The 12,929-nt window shown below is 45.9% G+C and overlaps 1 protein-coding gene across 1 annotated transcript in view; it reads right to left on the reverse strand.

Moving 5' to 3' along the window:
• SLIT3 (slit homolog 3 (Drosophila)) overlaps positions 1 to 12,929 on the reverse strand; it is a gene marked incomplete at its 5' end in the record, with an annotated part of 639,532 nt that overhangs the window by 133,347 nt on the left and 493,256 nt on the right. Inside the window, one exon of the mRNA XM_011947828.1 lies at positions 9,323 to 9,464. Coding sequence (XP_011803218.1) covers positions 9,323 to 9,464 — 142 coding nt within the window. The remainder of the gene's footprint in view (positions 1 to 9,322; positions 9,465 to 12,929) is intronic.

The following is a 12,929-nucleotide window of genomic DNA, read 5'->3' on the forward strand; positions in this document are numbered from 1 at the left end:
GACATGCTCATTTTCCCGCTGAGCATAGAGTTCAGTAGAGATTTCTTAGCCAAGGCAGCAGCTCCATGGATCTCTGGGGCTGCCAGTCAGGTGGTGCGTGCTCTCCAGGAATCCCGTCATTCACCTGCCACTGTGGCAAGGGATTTCAGCTGGATGATGCCTCCAGGGAAAGCCACTGTCTGTAACAATGGCAACCCCCTCAGTCTTTGCAAGAGGAGCCACTGCTCCCAGCTGCAGGCCAATGAGCCTATGCAAGTCAGGCCAGCACTGGGTGTGAGGTCTGCGGGCTCTCTATGCAGTTCCTAATCAATTACCCTCCATCTTAATGATGGGTGCAAGAATTGAGGGAGAGATAAATCAATGCCATGATGTGACCCTGGCCCCAAGGAGTTGGAGAATCTGGTGATAGAGGCCAGCCCAAGACGGTGCATCACAGAACCAAATTTTATTGCTACCATAATAAACTTCAAGAGCCATCATTTATGGGGTCTAGTTGACTATGTCTATTATCCCTTTTAATCCTTCCACTTGTGAGGTAAACCATATCGGCCCCATTTTGCACATGAGGAAAAGAAAATCTAGAGAAATCAAATAGCTTGTCCAAAGTGACAGGGCCAGGAACTGGCAGAACTGATATCTCTGTTTCTATCCATTGGATACGCTGCCTCTGTATATTTGTGAAAATGGAGGAACTGAAGGGGACTTCCTCAAAGTCGCAGAACAGTTTCAGGGATTAGGGCCCCAGGGCTCACACACTGAGACATCATGTGGCCTCTGTGGAAGTAGGTACTCAGGGAAAAGCTGCAGGAACCCAGAGAAGATGAAATATAGATGTGAATATACATAAGACACGCAAATGAAGTGCAAAGGTGTGGCTTCCGAACAAAGAAAAAAGAATTCCAGGCTTAGCCTGTTAAGCCTGGCAGAGATCTTGCTCTGCATCCTGCATACTTGCTCACTCTGCCTTTTGGTTTTCTTTTCTTCTTCTTCTCCTTCTTTTTTTTTTTTTTTTTTTTTAAGAGACAGAGTCTTGCTCTCTCGCCCAGGCTGGAGTGCAGTGGTGTGATCATGACTTACTGCAGCCTTAAATGCCTGGACTTAAGTGATCTTCCCACCTCAGCTTCCTGAGTAGATAGGACCACAGGCCCGTACTACCATGCCTGGCTAATTTTTAACTTTTATTTTTGTAGAGACAGGGTCTCACTATGTTGGCCAGGCTTATCTCAAACTGCTGGCTTCAAGCAATCCTCCTGCCTCAGCATCCTAAAGTGCTGAGATTATAGGTGTGAGCCAGCATGCCTGGTCTGGGTTTCATTCTTGTCTGCAGTCACTCAGCTTCTCAGGCTGTTTTGGGCACTGGCTGAACACCCAGCCCCTCCCGGAGTGCCAAGGCCATTGCATGATGAGGGTCAACCCTGCCCAAGGAGGCAGCAGGGATTTGTCTGTGGTGTGGTTGTGAACGCTTTGTGTACCTTCAGAGTAAAGGAAAGGAAAGGGAAGGGATAACCATCACCACCACCACCACCACCACCACCACCACCAAGAGCTATGATGGATCAGGTGCTCAGATGTTAGACACCAGGCTGAGAGTTTCACATGGTTTGTCTAACTTAATAGTTACATTCTATGAGGCAGAGCTTATTGGTTATTACTGCCTCCACATTAAACATGAGAAATTGAGGCCCAGAGAGATTAAGTCACTTGCCCAAATTCACAAAGTCAGGGAGAGGTAGAGCTGGGACTCAAAGCCAACTTCATCTGATTTCAAAGCCCAAACTCTCAATCACCAGTCTTTGCTGAATACCATTTGGAGCTGAAGGACCTTCATTTTCTTAGTCCTTTCCAGCTCGTCCACAGGGAAAATGGCCCCTTTGTCATGGAAGCAAGGCTGGAAAGTGTACACACATGTGTGTGCGTTCACATGCAGTCTCTGTGCAGCAGGTATGCCTGGAAGGCTTTGCACTTAGCCTAGTCCTGCAACCTAGAACAAGGATGCAAAGGTCCAGACTCCTAGTGTGAAAAGCTCAATGGAAAGGACAAAAAGAAGCATTCAAATCAGCAAAAACTGTCACATTTAGGGATGGTCTGAACCAACAGCTGATTTAGGTCTCTCTTAACTGGCACATGTGTCTTTCTTTGTCTGGTAAACATTCTTCAGGCTGCAAACTGATTTAATAGAACTAGCATAAAAACAAACATACAAATCAAACATCTGAGTGTCTTCCCGCACCAGCAAAAACAATGGGAACATCTGATGGGGATTTCAGCCATTTGTGCTCTGTATTGATTTGCCCTAGTTCCTCAGATGCTTCCTTAATGATCTGCCATTTGCAAACATGTGACTAAACACAATATATTTCTAGCAATACGGAAGTCAACATTATGTCAGGGAGACTGCCAGGGGCACAGCCGGTGCAGGGGCATGTCTGCAAGTCACCTGGTTAAAAGGTCCTGGAGTGTGTGGAAACATTGGTGGTGGTGGTGGTGTTGATAATATGATGAACATCTACCATTTATTGAGGGCTTTTGATATGTCAGACACTGTCTTCCTCATACACTGGCTCAAATTATTTTTTTCCAACAGTACTATGAACCAAGTAGTATTATTAATATACCCATTTTACAGATGAGGAAATAATGGTACAAAGAGGTTAATTTTCCTAAGGTCAGATAGCTAGTGAATGGTGGACAGCCTGAGTCTGAATCCAGGCTGGTCTGTTGAAGTGCCTGTGTCCTTGACCCTTAGGCTATCCTGCCTCCCACCTAGAAGACATTTTTTGTGGTTTCTTAACTCTTTCCCATCTCTCTCAGCCTTCCTTGACCTGGGAACTCTTGGTAGGATGTCCAGATCACGCTGAAGGAAGGAAGCCCCTTGTTTATTCTTCCTCCAAGTCATCCTGGGCTAGTTGGATGGACCAGACAACTCAGACCCCAAAGGTTCAGTTCCTAATGCTTCCCTATGTTGGAAGAAGGCTGAAAAGGAAGGTTCCATTTAAGGTTATGCTCTGGGCCCACCTTCTGGGGAAGTCCCTTTCTGACCTCTCTCTTTCTTTACCATTGGTCCTCATGGTTCTTCAGAAAGGTAGACTGTTGGCTGGGCACGGTGGCTCACGCCTGTAATCCCAGCACTTTGGGAGGCTGAGGCGGTTGGATCACTTGAGGTGAGGAGTTTCAAACCAGCCTGGCCAACATGGTGAAACCCCATCTCTACTAAAAATACAAAAAATTAGCTGGGCATGGTGGTGGGTGTCTGTAATCCCAGCTACTTGGGAGGCCGAGGCAGGAGAATCGCTTGAACGTGGGAGGCGGAGGCTGTAGTGAGCCGAGATCACACCATTGCACACTCTAGCCCGGGCAACGAGAGCAAAATTCTGTCTCAAAAAAAAAAAAAAAAAAAAAAAAGAAAGAAAGAAACAAAGAAAGGTAGAGTGTCTTAGACTCTCCCATCCAGTTTATATGTTTGATCCATAGAGAAGATGAGGAATGGAGGCATATCTGAGAAAAGCCATTCCCAACCTGTGCTGTGTGTAGACACCTGGAATTGCCTGCAGAAAGCAGAGGTACAGACACAGCACAGAGCGAGATTCGCTTTTCTTATTCTGTGCGTGTGCTCAGGTGCCACAGAGGAAATTATTTTTTTGTCTTAGAAAAAAATGGATGAAGAATTGCATGGGAACTTGAGACTAAATCATTCTATGATGACACATACATATACATGTGCACAGGTTTTTGCTTTTTACATTTTTTTAGTAGTTTCGAAACAGTGCAGTGTGCTCACTTTCTCCATGTTATGTTATGTAATCTTCACGGGAGATTTCTAGGTAGGTATGATGACCCCCTTTATGCAAAGCGGGGAACTGAATGAGGCATGAAGATGTTAAGGAATGTGCTTAAAGTAAGAGGGAGAAGAGGGATTCAAACCTCCCGAGTATGGATCCCAAGGCGCTGTTCCCAGCCACTCTGTCTCATCAACTTCTCCTTCATACCACCTGCTCCCATGCCACCCTATCACCCCTCCTTCCATGTGGCAGTCCCACACATGGAAACCTGGTGCTCTAAAAAAATCCAAGAGTCACTGATGTCTATGATTTCTAGAACATTACAGCTCTTTGGTTCTGTTTGGTGGTTTGTTTTGTTGTGTTTTTAATTCTGTGTGTCTTTCAAAACCCCTGGGGGCTGGTAAGAATGGAATATTTGCTATTGTTAAGTGGCTGCCTCCCTATCTCAGAGAGACAATGTGGTTAAGGTGGGGCAGGGTGAAAACTGGGGCTATTTCCCCCACCAGATGCTCTCACTTATGACTGGACATGGAAATCTGTCCATAGCCTTTCTTCATGGAAGACATTTAGCTTCCATAGCGGAAGATATGAGACACAGGATACCACCATGGGGAGATATAGAGCAAAAGTGGAAGAAGATGGGACTCTAAGGGCAGATGGTCCCTCCAGAGCTTTTGAAGACTCATAAGGGCGTCTGAAGACCACAGAGCAGAGGAACATGTGGGTCTCTGGGGCTTCCCATAATCTAACCCTGCTGGAAGCCAGAGCTGGTTCAGAGAACCGACAGGGTGCAGTGAGAACGGTGCCATTGGTGGGAGCTCAGCTTCGAAGAAAATCTGCAGTGAATCATCATTTCACTGTGGGTTCTCTGGAAGAAAGCTATTTTTAGAGGAATTGGCTCTGGTATTCGGGGACACCAGCACATACTCCTCTGAACTGCTTTGGCTTGGGAAACATCAGAGAGGGTCTGCAAGACTGCTTTGCATGAGAGAAAGGCAACTCCCTCCCCTTCCCCTAAAGCTGGGGAGTGCAAAGCCCCTCCCAAGGTTAAGGCAATTTAAGAGAATTAATAGTAGCTAAGGATTGAGAAGAGGGAGTGGAGAGCTTAACACGGTACCAAACATTCCTAAGGAGGAAGTACAAATCTGGATTATATGGGTGGCCATGGACAAGGGGTGGAATTCTCAATAAGAAAAAGAAAAAAAAAGCCACATTTGGATGTCTTTGGAATGATAAATCAGATACCTCCTATTCACCCTGGGGTGCATCCTGCTGTTTCAACTCTCTGCTCCCTTTTTTCTCATCTTCCCACCCATCTGCTGACCTGTCACATGGCAAAAGACTTTTAGGCCATCACACAGGTCCCCAGATACATGGAAGAAGCAGGATCCCCACTCCAACCCACTCTCAAGTTCTCTCTTACATGTCACCTCTTGAACTTCCCTAACCAACCATAGAGACTTGTCACCTCTGCTTTAATTTTTCAGTTTCATTTTATCACAGAGGAGGAGGAGGCAAGCACAGCAAGAAAAGTCCTGGGCAATCCATCTGGTAGACCGTGGGTGCCTGATACACAGGGGCAGTCTTATTTACATATATGAATACATTTGCATGAAGATGAGCTACTCTCAGGTTCAAGTCATAATGCAAGTGGCAAGTCTAGTTCCAGAACCTATTCTCTCAACCATAACCCTTCAAAGAACTGACCCATGTTTATGGAGGAATCTTTAGTGTAGGCAGCTCCAGCTCCTAGGATGTGGTTTCTAACCATTGTCATCATCCTAATAAAGGTCGTGGTGATAGCTGTAATATTTGCCAGTGTGAACTAACAACAAGCATTGCTAATATAGTATATCCTATGGACCAGACACAATGCTAAGCATTTTACTATATTCATTCACCTAACTTTCTTAAGAACCAGTAAGGAGGTACCATTAGCCTCTGCGTTTTGCAACTGAGGAAACCAAGGCTCAGAAAAGTTATCTGTCCATGGCTACAAGGCAGAGTCAAAGCTGGAATGTATGTTCGCTGGGATCCACAGTCTATACTCTTAACCTCTTGGTTGTTTGTCTCTGTTTATTTCTGGAAACACTCTAGCTAGGATGGTCATTCTCAGACTTTTGGATTTCAAAGACTAGCTGGTGACAAGACCTTTTATTTTGCCAGTTATGGCAATCTGTGGTGTGTGTACTACGCAATACACATAAATTATAATTATACAATAATTACACATATATAACACACACAGACTACTCTGTCTTCAGTGGCTATCATTTTATAAAATAAAAGACATTTTTAAAAACAATGATAACACAATAAGGAAGTCCAAAAACTTAAAGGATGCTCCTTTAAACTGAATATTTTTGCTCAATAGAAAAATATCACATTGTTCTTGTTTTTCTCACTTTACCTGATATCAGGGAAAAACTCAATCATAATAGACAGGCTTTTGGCAATTACTGTTCTGGCTTGTCAAATTGCTTTTAAACTTCAACACATCCAGGTGTGAGTCCAACCTTCCAGGTATGGTCTGGCCTGCACAAAGCCCACCTCTGATGTGGTTATCTGCAATTTCTCTCTCCTGGAGAGCTGAGCTGTGTATCCATGAGGCCCAAGCTGAGAGTATAGAGATGTGAAGTGGAAGCAGGGTGGCAGGCCCAGAGCCCCTCAATCAGGGCTGGGGTGGGTTCACTGGCTACAGCCTGGCTACCTGGACTGGACTCTTGCATCAGACTGCAGTTTTGGAACCTAGCCAAGGGACAGTCTGTGGCTGCCAAAGAGAAAACATAAAACCTGGCAGATGGAAGGAGAAAAGAATAAGATGGGGCAGGGAAGGAAAGGAACAACACATAGGAATCTGAAATGAGATGAGGGCTGGTGAGAATTCTGTCTTGAACATCCATTGCGGGAGGGCGAGAGGCCCATTGTGGTGTGGATGGTGAGGGAAGGGAAGCGAAGGTTAACTGGGTAGAGAAAGAGATGGGCGGAGGGGGGAAGAGAAGAGGGAAGACCATGGGTAGAGCAAGGGGGAGAAGGGGAGAAATGCATCAAGGGAGGGAGAAAATGATGAAGAGGAGGCTGGGCATGGTGGCTCATGCCTGTAATCCCAGCACTTTAGGAGGCCGAGGTGGGTAGATCACCTGAGGTCAAGAGTTCAAGACCAGCCTGGCCAACATGGTAAAACCCCATCTCTACTAAAAGTACAAAAAAAATTAGCTGGGTGTGGTGGCAGGCACCTATAATCCCAGCTACTTCGGGAGGCTGAGGCAGGAGAATTGCTTGAACCCAGGAGGTGGAGGTTGCAGTGAGCCAAGATTGTGCCATTGTACTCCAGCCTGGGTGAGAAGAGCGAAACTCTGTCTCAAAAAAAAAAAAAAAGAAAAGAAAAAAGATAAAAGAAAGAAAGGAAGGAAGGAAGGAAGGAAGGAAGGAAGGAAGGAAGGAAGGAAGGAAAACTGCAAAAAGGAAAGAGGGCAAGGATAGGAAAGAGGAGGAATGATGGAAGGAGGGAGATATTTAAAGTAAATTAGATAGTATGTTGGAAGGCCGTAGGAGGAGCAGGAGAGGTAGGTGAGGACTAAGTAGATTCTGTAGAGGGAGAGCTCTCTAAAGCTAGAGCACTGGACCACAGGGACTGAAGGAGAGGTGCATTAAAACCCTAAGGGAATGAATTGTCAGTGTTTGTGGAAAGGAAGGCGGAGGGCCGCAGAAGGCGGGGACGGCAGGAAGAAAGGACTCTTTACTGACCAGCTCCTGCCTGCCAGATGGTATGGAGGCACGGGTTGTGTCTGCTAGGGCTGGAAAATGGGACTGTAAAGGAATCAAAGGAAAGCTGGCAAAGTAGGTGAAGAAAGAAGAAGTGAAGACTTCACTCCACTGGTAAGTCATGTGCTTCTTCCCATTTCAATCAAGGTAAAGCCAAAGTCTTTAACACATCCCAGGATGTGGCCGCTCCTTACCTCTCTGATCTCATCCTGTTACCATCTCTTTTGTCTACTCTACTCCAGCCACACTGGCTTTCTGGAGCATCCGGCCCACTCCAGCCTCAGAGCCTTTGCACATGCGATTCCCTCAACCTATAATACTCTTCCTCCAGATAGCCGTTTGGTTCTCTCGCTTATTTCCTGTCCTTTTCTTATTTTTCTCCACAGAATCTACCTTCTGACATGTTATCTAACATACTTTACTTTGCTGCTCGTTTATCCCCTCCACCACTAGAATGCAAGTGTTATACAGGCAGAAATGTGTCTGTTTTGTTTGTTCCTGTCTTTCAAGCACAGAACAACGACAGGAAAACAGTGGGCTCACAACAGATGTTTACTGAATGAATACAAGAATGAATGAAAGAGTCAATGGCCCTCAGTTGGAATGCATTAGGAACAGAAGGGCACACACAGTGAAGGGGAAGAGGAAGGGGAAGAGGAGGAGGAAGAGGAGGAGGAAAGAAGAAAGGGGGGAGATTACGACAAAGCAGAAAGGCAAGGGGAATATGTATCTTTTATTTGGGGGGATTTTACTGAATGATGTTCTCAGTAGAAGGGTTCCATATAACGATCTTTTTAATCAAGCCAACTAAAGGTGAAGGCAGAAAAATGAAAACAACAGTTGCTATTTAAAGAGTAACCTTGAGGTCAATGTTGACTGGCCCTCTGCTCATTTTAGAATGAGATACTGGCCATTTTCTAATGTATGAGGGGAGAGTGGACTAGACTGAACTATGTGGACAAATACATTTTAGTGGAATTTTTGACATTCGTGTATACCAGAGACATATACAATCTTGTGTCATTACCTAAAAAAGATCTAATCGAGAGGACAAAAATCACATCTGAGGTAATTAGGAGCTCAGTCCTCCTCTCAGATAATGGTAGCTAAGAAATGAGTGAATCATTTATTTACGTCCTGCTACTTCCACCACTATTTTACAGAGTATCTGCCCACGTGCAGAGGACTGTATGAAGTGCTCCACAGGTAGCATTTCATTTAGTTTTCACAATGACCCATTGAGGTGTCATACCATAAGTATCACATTAATATAGGTGAGAAAACTAAAGATGAAAGACACATTATTTTACCTGATGTCACACAGCTAGTAAATGGTATGGCCAGGATACAAATACAGTGTGACTCTAAGGCGGGGATTGGCAAACTCATCGGGACGGGCCAGAGAGAACATACTTTAGGTCTTGTGGGCCATGCAGTCTTCTGTGACAGCTGCTCAATACTGCCATACGAGACCAGCTGTAGGCAGGACACACATAAATGGATGTGGAGGTATTCAAAAACATTTTATTTACAAAAATAAGGGGTGGGAATCCTTGGCCCCAGGCTACAGCTTGCTGATTCTGATCTTGAGTCTATGCTCTTGACCACTGAGCTATCATAGCTGGGAAAGTGTGGAAGGACAGCAAAGAGATTCTTGAGTGTTTTTAATGGTTAGCTCCCACAGGCCCACATGCTGATGGCCTAGTGGGTGATCGGCTGGGAGAGGGAGCTGAACTCGCCAGGGACAGTTGTGGGGGGTGTCAGACAGGTGCACTTACATTTCGACGATGCCCTCCGGCAAGTTGGCAGGAATCTCCGTCAAGCCCTTTCCTCGACAGTCCACGATGTTATTGCTGCACGTGCAGGGCGAAGGGCAGGAGATGGAGTTGGCATTGCAGGATGGGGGCTCCGAGTGGGGGGCTGTGGAGCCAAGGCACAACAGTCAACTTATGTCAGTGTCAGGAGCTGCCTGGGCTTCTGTGTGCTTAACCAGCATTCTAAGGGCACAGCATGACCTGACAGCCATCTGAAAAATGATCACCAGCTGACATCTCCTGTCACCTGGGAGACACAGGTGCCACAGGCTAAATATTCAGCAAAGAGGAGAGAGTCTGACCTTGATCTCATAGTCTGAGTTGCTCCACCTGCTCTGTTTCCCTGTCATCGCCATCTTTCAGAGAAAGAGGGGCCCTCAGAGTCAATTACACATGAAAATACGCTGCTAGAATCCAAAGAGCATACGATGGGACCACTTTCCCAAGGTGAATCTTGGGTTCTGACTTTTAGCTGGTGACTGGATGCTGAGTGTAAATATAGCTTTTAAACCTTTCTCTAGTGGCTGCAAGCCACAGGGCTACCAAAACCAGGGGGTAGAATTTCCCCATTTGGGGCACTGATGTTGTCGAAGTGTTAATACCCCCATCAGCAGCTACACCCGAGGCATTTCCAAATGGCTTCTATGTCTAGGGAACATGCACATAAAACCTATCTCACCTGAAAAAAAGGTGAATAAGTTACTACATATTTTGAAGCCAGCTGTTAATTTTGTTTGAGGTGAGAATCAGTGTGAACTTCAAGCAAAGTGATAGAAAGCCAAGCAAATAGTACCCAAGGAGCTCATTTAGACAGCTACATGTAGATAGACATATCCATTACTAACCCAACTCTAGATTCAAAGAGTCACCAGGAATCTAAATCACTTTCTCTGGTGGTCACATTAAATCCTGAACACAAGAAGTAAATGCAAATGTTTTAAAGACATTGTAAACATTTTCATGCTATGACTATTTCCCTCAAAGTGAGGTAAGACTCTTAATCATACGGTTAGCTTTCCAAATGTGGATTTTTTGGTCCAATATAGAAGCTCAACCCCACCTCCCTCCCAGGACCTCATCCCACTGCTGCTGGATGCAGCCAATGGGGGTTATTTCAGTGTCTTTCCAGATTGCCCTCTCAGGGAAAAGAGCCATGACTGAGACCAAACTTAGATGAGGTCTGCAGATTGCCTCACTGCTTGGACATGGGGCCTCTGGCTCGGGGCTCTTAATTGTAGATTAAACACAGAACATGAAAAAAGTCTGCAGGGAAAAAGTGATTTTTGGTCTGGCCCCTGTTCACTGGAGAAACTGAGTCTGGGAAGCCAGAGTGGGTCTAGCTATTGGGGTTGAGCCAGACGACCAGCTGAGCCTGGTGTCCTATTGGGACACTGAGGCTTCAAACAGAGGGTTGCGCTCTCCGCGTTCAACAGTCCTCATAGCCCCGAGGGTGGATCCTCCTGTAGGGGCTCCAGTTGACATCTACAGCTTAATTTGGAATGTTCACCTTCCCAGAAAGTACCAGCCCAATGACCAAAGATTCTTACTTCCCTCGACCTCATTTACATATACACAAAACAAAAACTGAAAAAATGGCCTCAGAGTGGGGATGTTCGAGAAAATATTCTTGTCCAGGGTACATGGACCTCCAAGTTGCCAGTGCCACACAAGTGGATCTAATGGAGACCACGGAAAATGCCAGAAAGATGATGACTTACACTAAATTCCCAGCTGGAACATTCTCCTAGAGAGAGTGATGATACTGGCTTTCTTCCAAACTGGGAAAGCCTTTACACTTCTAAGAAAGTGGAAACCACTGAGAGCCAACCTGTAAGAGCCTCGGCTCAGGAATGGGAGAGTGTTATGGCTGAGAGTGTGGGCTCTGGGTCCCACTGCCTCTATCTGATTCCTGGTTCTATCACTTCATCCTTATTTCCCTGTGCCTCAGTTTTCCCATCTGTAAAATGGGGAAAATAACAATACTTATTTCATAGCATGGTTTTGTTGTGAAGGCAAAGGTAGGTAATGCCTCAGACGTCTTTAGAAGAATACACAGCACAGGGTAAGAGCTTGGTAATGTTCGTTGTTATTATTGGGTCTGCTCGGCCGCAAATTGTCTGTAAGACCTTTGGCAAATCACAGTACCTTTCTCTGAGCTTTTTTTGGTACCATGTCAGTGAATAAGGAGTTTGGATTGCATGATTACTGAAGTTCTTTCTGGGAAGGAGTGAAAATACCTAACATCTTTACCTCCTCTGCTCCACCTCTCTTTGCAGACAGCAAAGGGAATTCTACAGTGTGAAAGGCTCCCATCCCATCACCCACATCAAAGGGAGGTTGGGAGCGGTTGGCCTCAGATGTCAGGGTGTTTGAAGTACAGATGGCGTTCCCTAAAGAAAACTGCCAAACCTGGCCTTCCACATCAAGAGAAGAGCACACCTGACAAAGCCAGGGAGAAGCCCCACACTTGGGACACCTTCCTGTTTGGAAATGTCAGGAATGGGAGTCTGAACTCTTGCGTTTTCCATCTGTTCAGGCGGAGGGACTGGATGGCCCTCCCTCTTCTGATCTGCGAAAATGTTACTTGAATGGGGTGTGTGGGAAAAGGGGAAAGAAAGATGCCATATCCAAGGGCTTATAATGGCGGTGGAAGTTCTAACACGGAATTCTTCCAAAGGTACCCCTTTCTGACTTCCATTCTGAAATGAATTCTGTTTTAAACCAGACCCAGGACACAGCCTTGAGTCCCTCTGGAAACTCGCTCGGTCTTCCGCAGGGTGACTCCCATTCTGTTTGACTGTGTGTGCTACATTTCAAGGCATGCTGTCAAGGCAAAAAAAGTCTTTGAAAAAGATTCCTTAACCAGGTCACTAACCACACCTTTAATTACGCAGAGAGAAACAATGGTAGTTATAGCCTCTGATAGCACCCTGGGCTGGCAGCTCACCAGCCAGGCATTCACACATGGTGAGGACAGTTACCTTCCTATTTCAACAGAATATTTCTGGCTTACAATGAGGTTGAAAGATGGCTTCGTTTTCCCTAGCAACATTCTCCTGTGATCAGTGTCAATGGACCAAGCCCATTCCCTGTGGGCCACGGAGAGCTAGCTGGCAGAAGTCCCTCCACTTTTCTCCCTGTCTGGACTGAGATTGGAATGTAAATTCCATAATGGCAGTGTTTTTTTCAGTCTTAATCACTGGTGAACTCTCAGTGCCTAAAACAGAGCTCCATACAAAACACGGACCCAGAAGCATATGTTGGCTAAATGAGAAGATGAGTACATGAAGGACACCACCCAGAAGCCTGGCAGATGTGGAGGGGCTAAATGTCACAAAGCTACAGAGGCGAGCCTTCCTTCTGGAAGGGCCCTGAGGGAAGCTCCCTGAGTTCTGAGTACCTGGGCTTTGGTAGGTAGGATGAGCTGTAGAATGGGGAGGTGGAGTGGCTGTGGGAGATGGGAATCTGTCTGTAGCTGTCTTCTTTCCACCACAGCTTTCCATGCTGGCAAAATCACTTGTCCAAGACACCTGGGGCCCCTCTGAGCCCATCTCACCTGCACAAGCCAGGG

Source organism: Colobus angolensis, unplaced genomic scaffold (genome assembly GCF_000951035.1).
Source record: "Colobus angolensis palliatus isolate OR3802 unplaced genomic scaffold, Cang.pa_1.0 Scaffold27, whole genome shotgun sequence".
NCBI classification, from domain to species: domain Eukaryota; kingdom Metazoa; phylum Chordata; class Mammalia; order Primates; family Cercopithecidae; genus Colobus; species Colobus angolensis.